General features: G+C 34.2%; 1 protein-coding gene across 1 annotated transcript in view; it reads right to left on the reverse strand.

The window, feature by feature from the left end:
* The window catches only part of LOC136040707 (centrosomal protein of 290 kDa-like), a 229,687-nt gene that overhangs the window by 146,245 nt on the left and 62,704 nt on the right, over positions 1–20,738 (reverse strand). The window contains exons 6-8 of the mRNA XM_065725009.1: positions 20,136–20,218; positions 16,079–16,602; positions 11,235–11,350 (exon numbers count right to left, since the gene is read on the reverse strand). Of these exons, the coding sequence (XP_065581081.1) occupies positions 11,235–11,350; positions 16,079–16,602; positions 20,136–20,218 (723 nt within the window). The remainder of the gene's footprint in view (positions 1–11,234; positions 11,351–16,078; positions 16,603–20,135; positions 20,219–20,738) is intronic.

A 20,738-nucleotide genomic window follows, 5' to 3' on the forward strand; every position in this document is an offset into this window, starting at 1 on the left:
TTTTTTTTAACAAACCTCTGTTAGATTAGTACTTTCATCTGCCACAATTTTTCGTTCGGTTAAATAAAGAACCTGAAAATACTGACATAGTATCTAATGAAATCTCAATCTAGGTTGGTAAACGTAGCAAATATACTGACTCGTGTCTTCGCTCTACGGATAGTGAAAAAACAATTTCATTCGATTAAATAAACAACATGAAAATACTGTCATAATGTGTCCTGTAATATCGATTTCGGTCGGTAAATGCAGCAGTCGTACCGACTCGTGTCTTGGCTTTACGGACGGTGCAAAAAAATTTCATTCGGTTACATAAACATCATGAAAATACTGTCATGATGTGTCCCGTCATTTCGGTTTTGGTCGGTAAATGTAGCAGTTGTGCCAACCCGAGTCTTGGCTTTACGGACAGTGCAAAAAAATTTCATTCGGTTAGATAAACAACATAAAAATACTGTCATGATGTGTCCTGTAATATCGATTTCAGTTGGTAAATGCAGCAGTCGTACCGACTCGTGTCTTGGCTTTACGGACGGCGCAAAAAAATTTCATTCGGTTACATAAACATCATGAAAATACTGTCATGATGTTTCCCGTCATTTCGGTTTTGGTCGGTAAATGTAGCAGTTGTGCCAACTCGAGTCTTGGCTTTACGGACAGTGCAAAAAAATTTCATTCGGTTAGATAAACAACATAAAAATACTGTCATGATGTGTCCTGTAATATCGATTTCAGTCGGTAAATGCAGCAGTCGTACCGACTCGTGTCTTGGCTTTACGGACGGTGCAAAAAAATTTCATTCGGTTACATAAACATCATGAAAATACTGTCATGATGTGTCCCGTCATTTCGGTTTTGGTCGGTAAATGTAGCAGTTGTGCCAACTCGAGTCTTGGCTTTACGGATAGTGCAAAAAAATTTCATTTGGTTAGATAAACAACATAAAAATACTGTCATGATGTGTCCCGTAATTTCGGTCTTTGTCGGTAAATGTAGCAGTTGTGCCAGCTCGAGTCTTGTCTTTACGGACAGTGCAAAAAATATCATTCGGCTATATAAACAACATGAAAATACTGTCATGATGTGTCCTGTAGTCTCGATTTTGGTCGGTAAATGCATCAGTTGTACCGACTTGTGCAGTGATTTTACGTGTCACACCACAATTTCTAGCATCACATCTAAAGAGATCTCTATCTACGTCGGTAAATGCAGCAATTATACTGACTCGTGTCGTGACTTTACGGAGGGTGCCAAGATTTTTCATTCGGTTAAATAAAAGAACAGGAAAATACTATCATGACGTGAACCATTATCTTCATTACGGTCGGTAAATTTGTCGGTTGTACCGATTCGTACGGTGATTTTACGCTGTGAAACCAAATTTTTGATTCGATTAAATAAAGAACATGAAAATGATGTCACTACATCTACCGAAAGCTCATTCTAGGTCTATAAATGTAGTTTTAACAACTCGTGCCGTGACTGAAATTACTGATATGACATTTTCCGCAATCTCGGTCGGTAAACGTTGTAGTTGTATCGACTTGTTCAATAGCTATACAGACACCACTCCAATTTTTTTTCAGTAAAACACAGAACAGATAAACACTGACATGAAGTCTACCAAAATCTTAACTTTGTTCAGTAAATATAGCAGTTTTACCAATGCATGTCCTTATTTATGGATAGTGCTACGATTTTTCATTCGGTTAAATGAACAACATGAAAATACTTGTCTCAGTGGGCACATCCAGTGGTTTTACTGTCTGGAAAAATGGGCGGACACTTCATTCCAAAGCAACTAGTAACAATTACTTGCAAGGGGGGTAGTCACGTTTTATAACAGGTTAGATGGTTAGTGGATTATGACCTATGAATGGTAAAGAGAGCGACGTCCATCAAAGGGACCCACATGTCAGCTTCAAAGCTCGCAATTTACGTGAGTAGGATGATTGATCTCAGGAGCAAAAGAATATATTAATGAAAGGAATTAGAAATAGACAAAAATAAAGGATTGGGGTGAATGAATCTACTTGACAAAGACTATCTTAAACAAATCAATACCATTTTTCACAAAACCGACAAGCTTAATCTCAACAGGTCTTTTGCAACTAATTTGCCACATAGGTAACCAAAAGAATCAAACTGGCTGTGCATTACTGTCTAAACAGTTCTTAAAAATGGTCTTAAAAATAGTCTTAAAAATGAAAGGTGCAAGCAGAGAGGTGCTCATGTTTTAAAGCTATGATTATGCAAGCAATATGCTTGGTGTTCGACAGGGTGTCCAGAAACGCATATGAGCCGAACTGGGAAGACCAGTACGGTAAATTTGATCCATTTTTCATAGAAAAAATCTGATTGTGGAACCAAACTGCAGCAATACCTCCATAGCTCAAAAAATATTTGAAATCTTACAGAAAATCTGTCTTCTTTACGGTCGAATGAAACGAGCTATTGTCTAAAAACGAGCAGTTGAGAATGTTGAATCGACACTGAAGCTTAAGAATCTGTTAATAACAAGATGAACGTCCAGGTGTGAGAGTTTGAAAGCGTTGTAGACCAGCTTTGATACTATTTTAGAAGTCTTCAAAGTGCTAATAGAAAAGAATGAGGACAAGATAATAAAAGGAAAGTACAACTTCTGCATCGCCACATTACCTGCTTTGATTTTATTTTAGTGCTTTTATTCATATGCAAAGCCCAGTCCAAGACAAAAGTTCTTGCAGAAAAACCTTAGACTAAGCTGCTTGATCTTGTGATTGCAAACAGAAAACTCAGGACGATACGTGACATCTTAAATGCTTACGCCCGAGACTGATCAGATAGAGAGGAGAATCGGAGCATCAAAAACAGCAGTAGAACTTCATTAAGTGGGGACAAGTTCCAACTTGTCCAACATCCTAGGCATCCACCTACTTGTTATTCAGAGGCAAAATCTAATCCTGGAACCGATCCGCTGGATGACTGGAAATTATTCTATGCTAGGAAACTCTTCAGAGCCCATGTGAACGGCATGGACGATGCAATACACGATAACTCCATTTTTTCTGGATCCAGTGTACCGAAGCATACTGGACAAAGTAGACATCAGCTGTGAAAGCCTTTCCGTCAGATGTTCCCGAAGAAAAACCTACTACTACTACTACTACTAACAGCTCACCACAGCACCAAACCACCTGAGGCCAACACAGCTACGCCCGCTACTCCTCCGTGCCAATCTATTCAAAGTCTTCCTCTTTACACCCTCCCAGGAGGTTCCGGTTTCTTTTAAATCTTTCTTTGACATTCTTTCACCCCAGACGAGAATGATCTGCTTTCCGTTTAGCCTTAGATGGTTGGCTGAAAAGCACAATCTTCGGCAATCTGCCATCCTTCATCCGCACAACGTGCCCTAGCCATCTCAACCTTCCTTTTATTATAGCTTTAGAATGCGGGATTGAACCACATTTTTCGTACAGCCTACTGTTTGAAATATGGTCAGTCAGATGGATACCCAAAACAGTTTCTCTGGAAAAAACCTAGCAAATTTTCATCTGCTTTCCAGAGCACCCATGCTTCAAAGCCATATTTGACAAATGTCATTATTTTAGCTTCCAAAATTCTAATCTTGGTTTGCAGACTTATCATCCTATTCTTCCAAACTTTTTTTTCAACTGTGAAAAACACCTTGAGCCTTGACTATTCTACCTTTAATATCTTCACTGATTCCGCCGTCTTTACTAATAATACTACCAAGGTGAGTGAAGCTGCCCACCTGATCAATCTTTTCGCTACCCAACGTTACCTTTTCATCTTCACTTATTCCTAGCCTCAGTAACTTATTCTTCTTAACATTAATTTTCAAACCAATTCTAGCACCCTAAACTCGCAAAAACTCTAAAAGTTCATTCATTTTGTTCACACTTTCATCTAGGATGCTTAAACCATCAGCATAATCTGAGTCCAGAAGATTTTTTCCTCCCAATTTGATTCCGTTGTCTTTCTCATTGTCTTTCCTGTTCTCCTGAAGATGAAGTCCACCAAAATAATCCATATGAAGGGAGATAGGACTCCTGATGTTATACAAAACCAGCTGCTAACCTCATTTCCTACCTTAACCTCAGCAGTGTTATTCTCGCACATAGCAATTTAATTTATTTGTGTGGTATACCATGCAAGGATAAAACCTTTTCTAAATTTCTTCTATCAACAGAATCGAACGCTTGCTCATAATCTATGCAATTGAAGAAAAATGGAAATTCTTTTATAAAACACGTGAACTTTGTTGAAAGACACAAAATATGCCTCCCCTTATAAATGGCCTAGGCATGAGTTTACTGAAACACATTAACAGTTACAACAAAACATAACCATGGAAAGACTTTTTATTAAAAAAAAAAAAAATATTGTTTGATATACGATTGAGTCAAAAGTATTTATGGGACGGAGGTGAGAATGGCTTCAGTCATCACGATAAAAACCATTCATTGTTTTCAATCGAGATGATTATCGTATAGGATATAAGAAAGAACTTAGGATACAAAAATTTGTTACTTTCTATTTAATTATACTTTAAAAAAAAACACTTTGTTGTCATTATTTCTCCTTGTGATTCAAATTCCTTGAAAGATACAGAACATTGATAAAAAATTTTCAGCGTAAATTATGATTTTTTATGCGAATATCGAGTTCGCTACATCAATCTTTTAAATTGGCAAATCACCAATTGGAAAGGAATAGACTTGAAGAGTAGAAAATACTGATGAAATTTATCGCATATTATGCCAATGAAACTAAATTGGTGTCAAATATATTAATATGTAAAAAAGAACCACCTGAACTTAAAGCAGAATTTATTTTGTTCATGTTCTGGTAAAAGAAAAGGATGAAAAGAGAAAAAGTCTTCTGCAAAGTGAAACTGACATTTTTGCCTTTAGGGGTTTTGTTGGGGGGGGGGGGGTGACCCAATATTATTTAAAGTAATTTCAGTTCTTTCAATCTTGGTTTATTCATTTATTCGTTTTCAGTTTGACATACTATGCGACTTGTTACCCATATTAGGCTACATATCGCTCTTTATATTTCTTAGAAAAACTTCTTTTGGAAAAGATCTCTAAAATTAGTATATGTTAGTAAAAGCTTATGTAACTACTCTTATACTACATAAAATTCGCTTTTAATGAAGTATAGTTCTAATTATAATCAACTGATTATAACATGTATATGTTTAAATAACTATAAAGACGTAATCAATATACTGATATATAGAATATGATTAAAATGCATAGTATACATTAATATATAATCAATATAAATATCTAAGTTTACTATCAAACAGTTCGTGGTAACAAACTGTAGCAAGGAGCGACTCGGCTAAATAGTAACCAAAACTCTAAAAAATGGAATTTTGATAGCAATAGCTACATCAAAACAATCGCGTTTTAATGCTGATTTTCAAACAGTTCGTGGTAACGAACTGTAGTAAGGAGCGACCCGGCTCAATAGTAACAAAACTCTAAAAAATGGAATTTTGATAGCAATAGCTACATCAAAACAATCGCGTTTTAATGCTGATTTTCAAACAGTTCGTGGTAACGAACTGTAGTAAGGAGCGACCCGGCTCAATAGTAACAAAACTCTAAAAAATGGAATTTTGATAGCAATAGCTACATCAAAACAATCGCGTTTTAATGCTGATTTTCAAACAGTTCGTGGTAACGAACTGTAGTAAGGAGCGACCCGGCTCAATAGTAACAAAACTCTAAAAAATGGAATTTTGATAGCAATAGCTACATCAAAACAATCGCGTTTTAATGCTGATTTTCAAACAGTTCGTGGTAACGAACTGTAGTAAGGAGCGACCCGGCTCAATAGTAACAAAACTCTAAAAAATGGAATTTTGATAGCAATAGCTACATCAAAACAATCGCGTTTTAATGCTGATTTTCAAACAGTTCGTGGTAACGAACTGTAGTAAGGAGCGACCCGGCTCAATAGTAACAAAACTCTAAAAAATGGAATTTTGATAGCAATAGCTACATCAAAACAATCGCGTTTTAATGCTGATTTTCAAACAGTTCGTGGTAACGAACTGTAGTAAGGAGCGACCCGGCTCAATAGTAACAAAACTCTAAAAAATGGAATTTTGATAGCAATAGCTACATCAAAACAATCGCGTTTTAATGCTGATTTTCAAACAGTTCGTGGTAACAAACTGTAGCAAGGAGCGACTCGGCTAAATAGTAACAAAACTCTAAAAAATGGAATTTTGATGGCAATAGCTACATCAAAACAATCGCATTTTAATGCTGATTTTCAAACAGTTCGTGGTAACGAACTGTAGTAAGGAGCGACCCGGCTCAATAGTAACAAAACTCTAAAAAATGGAATTTTGATGCAAATAATTACATCAAAAGAATCGCATTTTAATGTTGACTTTAAATATATATATTTTATCAAGATAAGTCTTACCCGTCAAAAGTTACGAGCCTGAGAAAATTTGCCTCATTTTAGAAAATAGGGCAAAATACTCCCTAAAAATCATACGATCTTAACGAAAATCACACAATCAGATTCAGCGTATCAGAGAACCTTATTGTAGAAGTTTCAAGCCCCTATCTACAAAAATGTGGAATTTCGCATTTTTTTGCCAGAAGACAAATCACGGATGCGTGTTTATTTGTTGTTTTTTTTGTTTTTCTTTGTTTTTTTTGCCCAGGGGTGATCGTATCGACTCAGTGGTCCTAGAATGTCGCGAAAGGGCTCATTTTAACGGAAATTAAAATTTCTAGTGCCCTTTTTAAGTGACCAAAAAAAATTGGAGGGCACCTTGGCCCCCTCCCTTCCACAAAGTCACCGGATCAAAATTCTGAGATAGCGATTTTATTCACCATAGTCGAAAAACCTAATAACTATGTCTTTGGGGGCGACTTACTCCCCCGCAGTCCCCGTGAAAGGGGCTGCAAGTTACAAACTTTGACCTGTGTTTACATATAATAATGGTTACTGGGAAGTGTACAGACGTTTTCAGGGGGATTTTTTTGGTTTGTGGGGAGATTTGAGGAGGGGGGGGGGTTACATGGAAGGATCTTTCCATGAAGGAACTCCTCATGGGATAAGAGACTTTCAATGGAGGGGGCGCAGGATTTTCTAGCATTATTTAAAAAAACAATGAAAAAATAAATATGAAAAGTTTTTTCTACTGAAAGTGAGGAGAAGCATTAAAACTTAAAACGAACAAAATTATTACGCATATAAGGGGTTTACCTCCTCGTAATACCTCGCTCTTTACGCTAAATTAATTTTAGTAATTTCAACTATTTTTTCTACGGCCTTTCTGATTCAGGGGTCATTCTTATAGAATTGGGACAGAATTTAAGCTTTAGTGCAAAGAGCGAGGTATCGACGAGGGGCGAGCCCCCTCATATCTATATATATAAAAATAAGTTGTCTGTGTGTGTGTGTGTGTCTGTCGAGTGACGTCATGTTTGTGTGTCGACTGACGTCATGTTTGTCGACTGACGTCATTATAAGGATTGAGCTGTATGCGTCATGAAGTTGTTTGTCGACTGACGTCATGTTTGTCAACTGATGAAATTACATACCGGGACACAAATGACGACCGGAACACAGGGAATATAAATGACGACCGGGAACCTCAAAGAGAAATTACAGACTGGGACACCCGGACACAAATCACGACCGGGACACAGGGAATATAAATGACGACCGGGACACAGGGACACAACTACAACGGGGACGCCTGGGGCACAGGTGGGATATATAAATGACGACCGGGACACAGGGATTGTCCGAATAGAAAATACAGACCGGGACACCGGGACACCGGGACACAGGGTATATAAATGACGACCAGGACACTCAAAGAGAAATTACAAACTGGGACATTGGGACACAAATGACGACCGGGACACGGGGAATATAAATGACGACCGGGACACAGGGACACATCATTAGAATAATGAGGTATAGATCTGAATACGGATTGTTTTTCCCATGGACAATTATATGTTGCATGTTCAAGAGTCAGTAAACCTGACAATCTATTTATATGCACAGACAATGGGACAGCGAAGAATGTTGTATATTCGCATGTTTTACGTAGTTAAAAACATATATAGATATATCTTATATGTTGCATGTTCAAGAGTCAGTAAATCTGACAATGTATTTATATGCACAGACAATGGGACAGCGAAGAATGTTGTATATTCGCATGTTTTACGTAGTTAAAAATATATATAGATATATCTATCTCTATTCACAGGTGGGACACAGGGACACAACTACAATGGCGTGTAACTAATATGGCACGTAACGACTTACGCGCGCGGGGGGGCTTGGGGGGGCGCGAAGCGCCCCACCAACTAGGTGTTGGGGGGGCGCAAAGTGCCACCCCAACAGCTAGTACGCAATAAAAACATACGAATATAGAAGTTCGCTACGTAAGTTAATTCGTAAGTTACGTATATTTTTTACTTATGAAAACGTTAGTAAAAAATTAAAAGTTATAGTTGCCTTTTTAAGCAATCAAAAAACTGGAGGGCAACTAGGCCTCCTCTCTCGCTCCTTTTTTCTCAAAATCTTCCAATTAAAACTATGAAAAAGTCATTTAGCCCAAAAAAATTAATATGCAAATTTCGTTTTAATTATTTATGCGCGGAGAGGCAAGATAAAAAAAATGCATTAATTTAAAAATGTCCAGAAATTAAACAAAAAAACAAGTTTTTTTCAAAATGAAAGTAAGGAGCGACATTAAAACTTATATCGAAGAGAAATTACTTCGTATATGAATGAGGTTTTTCTTCCTCAACGTCCCGCTCTTTACGCTAAAGTTTTTTACTGTTTTCAAATGTAGAGTTAAGAGAAAGAGTCAAACTTTAGCGTAAAGAGCGGGGCGTTGGTGAGGAAGCAGCCCCTTTCATAGACGAAGTAATTTCTTTTCGTTTTAAGTTTTAACGTCGCTCCTTACTTTCAGTTAAAAAACTAGCTTTTTTTATTTAATTTAGTACTATGGGCCACTGGAAATGATTATGAAGCTATCAATCACTAGATTTAGAAACAGCACTGAATAGAGAACTGAATGATACTGGATTTTTTTTATTATAGTCAATGCCGTATCTAGAGAAGATTTTTGTTTTTGGACCCCGCCCCAAAAAATTTTCGTCCAACAATATAAAAAGTTCCAAACACACATTTGACCTAGTTTTTGAGGTGTTTCGTAAATCTTTTTTTTGAAACACCTCCCGAAAGAAATTAAATAGCGACAAAGACCACAATGCCTTTCCATATCAAACAATCACAACTTAGAAACAACAGTGAAATTTTTTTCAAGACAGTGGAATTCAATTCAGTAAATATCTCGGCCCTGTGTCCAAGGGTCCTGGGTTCGACTAGAAGTTCCACCAGAGTCCTGGCAGAACAACGTTGAAGTAAGGACGCTAGGCCTGTTTCAAAAAAGTTTTTTAGAAACATTTTTAGTTTTAATCTTCACATATTAATGTAGGTATATATATATATATATATATATATATATATATATATATATATATATATATATATATATATATATATATATATATATATATATATATATATATATATATATATATATATATATATATATATATATATATATATATATATATATATATATATATTAAATAAATAAAAAACTAGTTTTTTTAACGGAAAGTAAGGAGCGACATTAAAACTTAAAACGAACAGAAATTACTCCGTATATGAAATGGGTTGTCCCCTCCGCAATCCCTCGCTCTTTACGCTAAAGCTTTTAATTGTTTTAAAAAGTAGAATTGTGGCAAAGAGTCAAACTTTAGCGTAAAGAGAGAGGGATTGCGGAGGGGACAACCCATTTCATATACGGAGTAATTTCTGTTCGTTTTAAGTTTGTAACTTGCAGCCCCTCCCCCAGGGATTTTGGGGAGTAAGTCATTCCCAAAGACATAGTTATTATAGTTTTCGACTATGCGGAACAAAATGGCTATCTCAAAGTTTTGTTCTGTTGATTTTGGGGGAAAAATGAGCGTGGGAGGGGGCCTAGGTGCCCTCCAATTTTTGGTCACTGAAAAAGAGCACTAGAACTTTTCATTTCCGTTAGAATGAGCCCTCTTGCGACATTCTAGGACCATACGGTCGATAAGATGACCCCTGGGGAAAAGAAAAAGAAAAAAAAAAAAAATAAACACGTACCCGTGATTTGTCTTCTGGCAAAAAATACGAAATTCCACATTTTTGTAGATGGGAGCTTGAAATTAACGCTATAGGGTCCTCTGATACGCTAAATACGATGGTGCGATTTTCGTTAAGATTCTATGACTTTTAGGGGGTGTTTCCTCCTACTTTCCAAAATAAGGCAAATTTTTTCAGGGTATTAACTTTTGATGACAAATACTAAATTTGACGAAACTTATATATTTAGAATCAGCATGAAAATTCGATTCTTTTGATATATCTTTTAGTATCGAAATTCCGTTTTTTAGAGTTTCGTTTACTATTGAGCTGGTTACCACGAACTGTTTGATATATATATATATATATATATATATATATATATATATATATATATATATATATATATATATATATATATATATATATATATATATATATATATATATATATTTCTCTTTTCATGATATATATGTATGTATATATGTATATTTTCTGATGTTCTGCTGCAGACGGTCCTTGGACATAGGGCCGAGATATTCACTGAATTGAATTCTGCTGTCTTGAAAAAAGAAAAAATCCCTATTGTTTCCAAGTTTTATTTGTTCGAACGAAAACAACTCCTTGAACAGAAATCCTGGATTTCTGATTATAGTGTTATAGTGTTGAGTTCTTGATTCTGATTTCTTGATTATAGTGTTGAGTTCAGAAGAGGTTATGCATAAGACTATTAATCCTAAGGGGAAACTGGTAACAGCGTCAACAAAAAAATTGCCGCTGTCATCTAGCGTTTGAAATTTCAGTTCATTTGTTCAAGTTTCTCAGTTTTTTTTTTTTTTTTTTCTTTTTTTTTCTTTTTTTTTTTTTTTTTAAGATACTTCTATCAAACGCTCATTATTACATTAATCTTGCCAGCTTCGCAAATTGTATTAATTTTGCTTTATTATTATAGTAAAAAAAAATTTAGAAACACCAAACATTGTAAATATTCCATTGTAATTAATAACAGAAAAAGAACTTAAATAGAGAATAGAAGAAAAAACTACCGGAAGTTGTCGTGCAATTCATCCATTTCCTGGGCCATAATAGTCATTTCCTTCTTCAGTTCTTCATTTTCTTCCATTAACTCTTCAACTAAATGTTCAGCAGCAGTCAGTTTTTTCTAAAATAAAAAATTAATTCTCACCAGCATTTGAACAATTTTTTATCATTATTTAATTAAGCCTATTAGTGCTACATAAACCATGAAGCATGCTTTAATTTTAAAATACACATAGTTGTCCTTTCTTGACACAAAATTCTCAACTAATGAAAGATAAAATAATCACAAATTTTATGTAGATCAAGAGTCAAGAAAATCCTTGGGGCCATTGAAGACTTTTTTTCAAGAAAACTTTATTCATTTATTCATTCTTTTTTTCAAGAAAGACTATTTCATCATTTTCAAGAAAAATTTCGCTCTCTATAGCTTGCTCTCTGTAAACACTAATTCTTTAAAGGACAAGGTCCGCTGAATAATTTCATTTTTTGAGAGCGAAGTTTAAAAGTCACCTTTTAAAAATTATACTTTTCTCTTATACTTATTCCTTAAATCATTGGAAAAAACACTCAGAGGAAAATAAAAAACTAGAAAAAATAGGAAGTTGTGAGTGATCATTGTCGAGTAAGTAGATATTTAATTTTTAAAATTTTCTAGTGGTAATGCAAAAAATAATGTGCTTTCCAAAATCTAGAGGGACCTTTTATTTCCAATTCCTTAGCTAAATTATAAAAAATGTTTTTGAAACACAATATGTTATTATTGCTACTAATTGGTACCAAAATACTGAATATTTAATTTTTTAGCTGTTTCAAAATTTTCCCACATAAAATTTCTTCTAGATTCTTCCACTTAAAAATTTCTCTTATTTAATCATAAAAATAGAGCAAATTTATAATAGTATTTAGAAGATTCTTTTTTAATATTCCTTATAAACCATAATATTTTTTAGACATAAAATAATTTGTATTTTGTTTTACTTGTTTAGTAGGAATCCTGTTCAACGGAGTGTAAAAAAAATTATGTATACCAGATTTAAATGAATTTCATTCCTTGTGGTGGTAAAAGTTGAGCCTGAGTACCATCGACAAAATTAGGTATTTAATTTTTAGCTATTTCAAAATTTTCCCACATAAAATTTTTTCTAGGTTTTCCCACTTAGAAATCTCTCCTCTTTTATCATACAAATAGAGCAAATTTATAGGGGATCTTAGAAGATTTTTTTTAAATATTCCTTGTAAATCATAAGATTTTTTAAACATACCATAATTTGTATTTTATTTTACTTATTTAGTAGGAATCCTGCTCAACGGAGTATAAAAACAGTTATATATACAAGATTTAAATGATTTTCATTCCTTGTGATGGTAAAAGTTGAGCCTGAGTACCGTCGACAAAATTAAGTATGTAATTTTTAGCTATTTCAAAATTGTCGCACATAAATTTCTTCTAGGTTTTCCGCCATACAAATTTCTTCTATTTTATCATAAGAAATAGAGCAAATTCATAAGAGTTCTTAGAAGATTTCTCTAATATTCCTTATAAATCACAAGATTTTCTAGACATTACATATTTTGCATTTTATTTCATTTATTTAGTGAGAATCCTATTCAACGTAATTTAAAATAAATTATATCTTCAAGATTTAAACGAATTCCATTCCTTGTGATGGTAATTGTCAAGCCTGAGTAACGTTGATGTAAACTCCTGGCCCGATTCACTGGGTCTTCACAAGGAGATAGGATTCTTTCTCTTCCAGAGTCTTGTATTTAAAAGCAGTATTACTTATCTTTATGCTCTTAGTAGTAACCATTTTAATCATAATTTCAGAAATTCTGATCCATAGTATAGAGAATGCGAAAATCACTAATTTTATATTTACTGTTCATAAATTTACCGTTCCCCTAATCAGTGACAAATTAATTAAAGATTAATTTTCGCTAACAAGAACTTGGGCTTGATTTCTACAGAATTCACGACATTTTAATTTTATGATACTATATGACGTATAAACATAAGTAAGTATGCCTAATATTGTAATAAAGTAAGAAAAGTTATACAATACAGAATAATGTTTCATTCAACATGCTCTTTCATGTTTATGTTCTCTCTTTCACGTTTGTCCTTCTTTCTTTTTAGTTTTTTCAAAAATTTTATTCTCAGCAACTTTTAAACAAATTTGTTTTATTTATTTATTGAGCCTTCTTAGTGCTAAAAAGAACTGGAAAGCATACTCTAATTTTACAATAAACACATTTTTGTCTTTTCTTTACATGAAATTTTCAATCAATATAAGGTTCTTTTTCTGATGAATAAGGCGGGGAACGAGTAGTAAAAAAAAATCCTGGGGGCGATCGATAACTCTATTTAAGACACACTTCGCTTTCTGAAGCTTGCTTTTTGTAAGCACAAATACTTTAAATGACAGGGTCCGCTGAGTCGTCTCATTTTATGAGAGCCAAGTTTAAAAGCCTCATTTGAAAATAAAACTTTTATCTTATACTTATTCTTTGAATCAGTGAAAAAGACCTTAAAAACAAGCAACAAAAAATGCAACAAGAACAAAAAGCAGGAAGTAACGAGTGACCGACATTGAGCAAGTAGATAGGTAATTTTGAAAATCTGGTAATAATTCATAATTTTGAAGCTTAAAAGCTTCACCTATTATTTCCAGTATATGCGTGCAAGAAAATCTATAAAAAAGTTGGCGATCAGCGTAAGAAGTTGTCTAAAAAAGCAATAGAATCATCTTATTTTTTTTTTAGACACCTAAGGCAATTTGTATTATCAGCAAGCCTTTCAACCATAAACTTTACTTTAAAACAATTCCTACAATAATCTAGTTTGGTAGTTTTAACTTACACTAAAATACGATTGAATCGTTTTGGATCCGGCACATAAATCATATTTCCGTGACTAATAAACTTAAGTAAGTTCTGAACTGAGCACGGTATAACGTATGGAGCACTGAGTATGGTGTAAAACGATACTATGCACGCACTTAGCATGGTGTATAGTCGTACGGAATTAATGCTATCTACTCGAAGTTTAAAAAAGTTTCGGACCGCAGCCTTTCTTTCAATAGCCGGACACGTAACCTTTTTCGGCACCGATTTCTTTAGCCAAATGGACAAACGATAGAAATACAAAAAAAATGGCTTTTGCGCGATATTTCCCAATCATGGAGACCAATAGTCAACTGCAATTCATTAATAGTCTCAATTGATCTCAACTTGGTTCTTTTGATTTTCCTTCTGAAGAGAAGGAAACGAGTGGGAATTGAAACACCTCAGGAATAAAACTTTTTGAAAAAAAAATTTATGATCACGATGAAATTCGGCACCGTTTTTGTAAATTGGCACCGAAAAATGGAATATTTCTAGGGCTTGAATCGCTACCGTTTTCTCTGCAAATCGTTACCAATTTAGCAATCGGTGCCGAAATATATTAAGTGTGTCCGTCCTTTTGGTTCAGACGACGTAGCTAAGATTATTATGCCTCATAAAACCAAATTTTCATCACTGAGGTATTAATAAAGAAATTTAAGGGGTAATTGTCAACTGGGGTGTCATGACACTACAGACCTCACTACAAAAATAGCAAAAAAAAATCAGTTGCATATCATTTTCAATTATAAAAAAGCAGGAACACAGTCTCACTTTTTCAAGTTTTATTTCATCTATTGTTGCTAAGGAAAAATAAGCATTGCAGAATACTCACAAAAAAGACAAATATGCTATAAATATATTTTGATGTGGTTCTTACAGTACAAAAGATAACTCACTCACCCACTCCATAGCATAACATATTTTATGTTTTGCAAAGTGGGCCAAGACGTGAGCAATAAAAATAAAAACCACCAGATACCTCTAACACGAGCATTAGAAATAATATTCCGTTTATTTTTAACAAATCAGGCATGTGTTTAGATTGGAGGGCAGTACCTGAACGCCTCTTCCCTTTCCTAGACGTCCTAGCCGATTGGATTGGTGAATTGTATTTAGGATCCTTTGTCCGAGATGGCGAGGGTTCGAATCTTAGTGTACCCAATTATTCGGTTTGGGGCGAGGGTCAGTGGCATGATTCTTTAAGCTCAGCCAGAGTCCCCCCAGCTCTAAATAGCTTTGGATAAATTTTGGGAAGGTAAACAGGAAGGGTGTGCAAAAGCATAGGACGGCTGGCCCTCATCCCCCATTGCACTTCTTGGCTGAAGGGCCTTGAGACGGAGATCAGCACCGCCAGTTCGAACCTTAAGGGTCTAGTGCCCCTTCCTTTAGCCTTACCTTTTTTTACCCTCTTCCCATTCATAATTCAATGGGTGTATCATGTGTGCTAGCCTCTTCAAAAAGAGGTATGAAATAGAATTTAAGCATTAAACGGGGAGAAGACCGGGAAAAAAGCCAAAAGCTAAATCTAGAATTTAAGTGAACGTATAAAACCTCTTTTAACTGAAAGATTAAAGTGAAGTTTAAATGAAAACTTAAAACTGTTAAAATAGCACGAAGCCACCTAAAGCCAGCACAGCTACACACACTCCTCCTCCATCCTAATCTATTCAAAGTCTTTCTCATTACAACCTTCAAGGATGGCCCCATTTCCATTATATCGTTTTTTTACAATATCCTCCCACCCAACCACGGACGACCTACTTCCCGTTTAGTCCTACAACGGTTGGCTGAAAAGGACAATTTTTTGCATTCCGTCATCCTTCATCCGCAGAATATGCCCTAACCATGTCAACCTTTATTTCATTATAGGCCTTAAAAGTGGGATTAAAACACCATTTTCGTACTGAAAGAATTAAGGTAATCTGTGCCAAACTAGAAACTGTTTCAAAAAGCAATTACTTACCTTAACCTCCTCTACACTTTTTAATCCAAGAGCCTGTACACTTAAATTCCTTGAAGTACTAAGCTGTTTTTCTAACTCTTTTACTTTTAATTCTGCCACTTTCTTTTCATCCGCTAAGTCTTCATTTTTTGTTTCCACTTCATGCAACTTCTGGGTCAATCTAAGCACTTCAGTTGCTGTCACTTTTCCCCCTTTTCCCTCTGATTTCTTACTTAATTCACTATTTTCTTTTTCTAACCTATCACATTTTATTCGTGCAGTTTCCACTTCCTTTTTCAACGACGCAATCTGATCCTGTAATCCCTCCACATTGCAGTCTATTAAAGTCGTTTCTGTTGTATCTGTCGTTTCAGTAAAGGCGCTAATACTATCCAAATCATCATCGAGACTTCCACGACGATTGTCGTCTTTTGAGCTTTTGACTCGAAGAATAAATTCAACATCAGCACTATTTTTTGAGTCACTGTCAGTTACTTCTTTAAATGACTGAACTTGAATTCTCCTATGAGGTCTAGAAGGGTAATCTGTAAGGGAAAAATATTTAAAGTTATCAGCGACATCAAAATAAAAAATTATCCCTCCCCCTAACCCTTCTTAGGTTTATTCATATTTGCAAACAGCGATTTTAATTTGCTTATCTGTAAAAAATTCTCTGATTTTTTTCTAAGTCATGACAATTTTTAACAACATTTTAGCCAGTGTTACAATGCTGAGTCTTGACTCAGCACGCTTGATAAACGCGCAAAAATAATTAGTTAAAATTGTGTTCATCTTTTTGTCCATTATAATTTCAGGAATTAATCATCAGTTGATTCCCAATGACAACTACACTTTCAAAAGAAAGCTAGACCCTCTTAATGTGTTTGGTTGCATACGTTTTTTTTTTCTTTCTTAGCTATTTTTTTACCCACGTTATCTTTTTTTAAATTTGGGGTTCTTTGAAAAAATTTAAAAACTGAGGTGTTTTTCATTGAAATTAAATTTTTTATATAGCCTAAAATTTTACAATATGTATGGTTGCCTGAAATTCTATTTAACCAGTTCAAACAATCAGATTTCATTTCGAATGTCCTTCATAGTTTAAAATCTTAGCATCAAAAAGATCTATTGGAGCAGTCCTTTCTGGGCTAATCTGACCAAGTCCAAAAAGTCGAGAGTGTTCAAAAAGATATTTGACACTTCGTTTTGATTATTATTAATCAATTTATTTCTATCCATTTTTTTCTTTGATTTGGTCTTCACTGCTACCAAATACTGCATATTGAGGTCTTTTTCATTAAAAATTGAATTCACAGTTTTTATAAAAACAATTTAGGTATGTATGATTGTATGATTCCACTTAACCGGTTCAAAAATCAGATCATTACAAGGGATCTGTTATAATAGCCCTTCGTAGGCCAATATGACCAAGGCCATAAGGAAAACATGGAGTGTTCAAAATGAGTTTTGGCAGTTGGTTTTGACTATAATCAATAAATAGTTTATTGAAAAAAAATCGCCAGAATTTGGTAGTGTTTGCACGTTCCTTTATAGCGGGCTTTATGGACAATATTTTAAGTACACCGTAAAATAGAATTAATAAAATTGGCTCCTAAAAAATAATTTACTATGTGGTGGTAAGAGAAAGTAATCCAGTCCTTAAAAAAGACTTGGTTCTACTGGTTCTGGCGAATCTCGTTTATTTAAATTCTATTTTTTTTTTTTAATCCTAAAAAGATTTGGTTAGATTGGCCTCAAAAAGGGTTAAATATTCAAAGTTCAGTCCAGAACGTTCTGTTGCTATTATTGAGATTTTAAGACTGCAATATATTAAAATTTATGTTACTGAAAGTTCTGTAAATATTGAAAATATTAACATAGGGGGGTATCTTATGGCGCTATTGATAAACAATTTGTTCTAGTGTAATACTACTGATAGACTCCTTGTTTTTCCAGCCAAAATTCAGTCAAACAGTAGTTTTTCTATGAAAGTAACATGCTGTTTTGCTGTGTGTGCTAGATAACCAAATTTTGAAATAAAATAGTTTCAATGGACACTTTTAGTAATTTTGCCTCCTTAATGACGCCAATTTTAATGATTTACATGAGGATAAAGTATACTTTCATGCTTTTTGGCAAAAAAAATGAGATTTTATGAATATTTCCCTAGAATGAAGTTTCAACAAAATAATAAAATCTAATCAGGAATGGCTTTGCCAAAGATATTTTCCATGACATTTTGCCCCCAAAAAATGGGATTCAAGAAAAAACAAATTAATAAGAAGCAAAAATACATTTTTAAATCACAATTATTGCTTACAGTTCTTACAGTATAGTATGCCCTATTTTCATTAATAATAGAGGGGAAAACTAAAACCAAAGCAATGTTTGTAGAATATTTTCCGAAGTTACAAGAGATCCTTCGACATTGCACATTACAGGTCTGTTTTAAAAGGTGGTCTACTTTTAAACCCTCAAAAATCCCCCGTGGAAAATATCTCGTGCGGAAAATACCCCTGCAAAAAATGCCCCCCGCAGAAAATACTCCCTTGGAAATACCACCTGGAAAATACCTCTACCCACCACGGAAAATAACTCCTGCGGAAAATTCCCCACTAATCTGAAAAACACCCCTGCAGAAAACAGCCTCCCCCCCCCCCCGAAAAATATCCCTAGAAAATATCACCCGTAGAAAATACAACCTGAAAATACAAACTCTCAATTTCTGTTCTAATGAGAACACTCCCAAGTTTCCATGACCATGAGTTGGAGGTATAGATAAAGAAGGGCAGTCCCCCTCCTATACGGAATAAATTCTGCTCATTTTGGGCTTACTGTTACTCTTTGCTTTCATAATAAGAGCATAGAACAGAAACTTCCCCGGTGGGAGTGTTTTAAGTGAAAAGAACTTTCCACGGAGAAATTTTTCCGTAGGAGGAAGGAATTTTTCATGGAGGGGGAGTGGAATTCCAAGTATTATTTGAAAACGATAAGAAACTAAATATAAAAACAAGCTTTTTCAACTGAGAGTAGGGAGCAATATCAAAATTTGAAACGAACAGAAATTATTATGCAGAGAAAACGGGTTGTCCCCTCCTCAAGACTCCTCTTTACGCTAAGGTTTTACCTTGTTGTCTTAGTTCTTTAAGAATAGAGCGAGGTCTTGAGGAGGAGGAATACCTTTCATACACGTAATATTTTCTGTTCGTTTTAAGTTTTGATGTTGCTCCTAACTTTCAGTTGAAAAACTTGTTGTTTTTTTATTTAATTGCTCACAGATAGTATTTGTTAATGAGTAACATATGGAACAAGTTTGTAAAGAAAAAGGAAAAAGCTCCACCAAGTCAAAATGAATAGAAATAAATTAAATTAATTTTCCAAGCGAAAAACTACCACGAAATCACCATCAATAAATAAATAAAACCCAGAACTAACGAAAATTAGAATAAATAAATGAGTCAGACTGAAAACGAGCAACAATTAACAGTAGTAGGGATGACAACCCCCAAGGTGTCTCAAGACCGGAACATAATTTGCACTCTACTGAAAACAAAACATATTTTAAATTTTTTCACTGTTTTTTGATTTTAATAAATAAAAAGTATTAAGACTATAAGGAATAAATACCAGAATGTGTATATTAAACTACAATACATGGTCTTTTTTTTTTTTTAGTAAAGTGAAAATTATGTTCTAGTCTTGAGAAGGCGTGGTGTTGTCAGCCATAATCCTTTTAATTTTTGCTTGTTTGAGTTTGACTAGGTTACCTGTAGTATTTTCTGTTCGTTTCGGGTTTCATTTATTTATTAATGGGAATTTGTGGTAATATTACACTTGCGAGATAAGAAAACAAACTTTTAGAATTTGATAACTTTTTAGTCCATAAAAACTTAAACAATAAGAATGTGTTGGCTCCCAAAGCCAACTACCCTTTCAAAGGAAAGCTAAATCTTCTTAAACTTTTTGCTACCATTTTCTGTTTTGTGCAATACGTAGCAAAAAAAATCTTCCTATTTTTACGAGAGAAGGTAGTAGGAAGAGGGTCAGGCTTGTCAATGACTGGAGATATAAAAGTTACCTTTTTCATTTCCATTTAATTTTCTATCATCTAATTTGGATATATCTTGTGCGGACCAAGAAGAAGGACGACTTTTAGATAACCTGAAAAACATATTTAAAATAAAGAATAAATAAATAAATAAATAATAAAATAAAGAATAAATGAAAAGAAATGAAGAAAAGAAAAATAATATATGTCTTATACGTCTGATGTAATACGGCTTATATTTATATGTTTGATTTTATATGGCTTATATGTCTGATATACTACTACTACTACTACTACTACTACTAATAACTCACTGCAGCACCAATGTCTGATATAAGTCCAGAAAATATAAAAATTTCATATATTTCAAAAGTTAAGCGTGCAAGACAAACTAATTTTAGTATTGGCTGAAGAAAAATTAATTCTCCTAGTTTCAGTACTTGGCCAATTCTAGGCCTTTTTTTGAAAAAAGTCCCCTGGTGCAAAGCCACCTGCTGATTCTTTGTCATGAAGCAGGAGGCTAGACTATAAAGATTATTTCAGGGAGGAAATTTGGGGAAGAAATTATTTTAGGAAATTTGAAAACATTTTTTTTCAGGAAAATACCCTATGTCTGTCTTAAAAAAAAATTCC

This window comes from Artemia franciscana, chromosome 21 (genome assembly GCF_032884065.1).
Source record: "Artemia franciscana chromosome 21, ASM3288406v1, whole genome shotgun sequence".
NCBI classification, from domain to species: Eukaryota; Metazoa; Arthropoda; class Branchiopoda; order Anostraca; family Artemiidae; genus Artemia; species Artemia franciscana.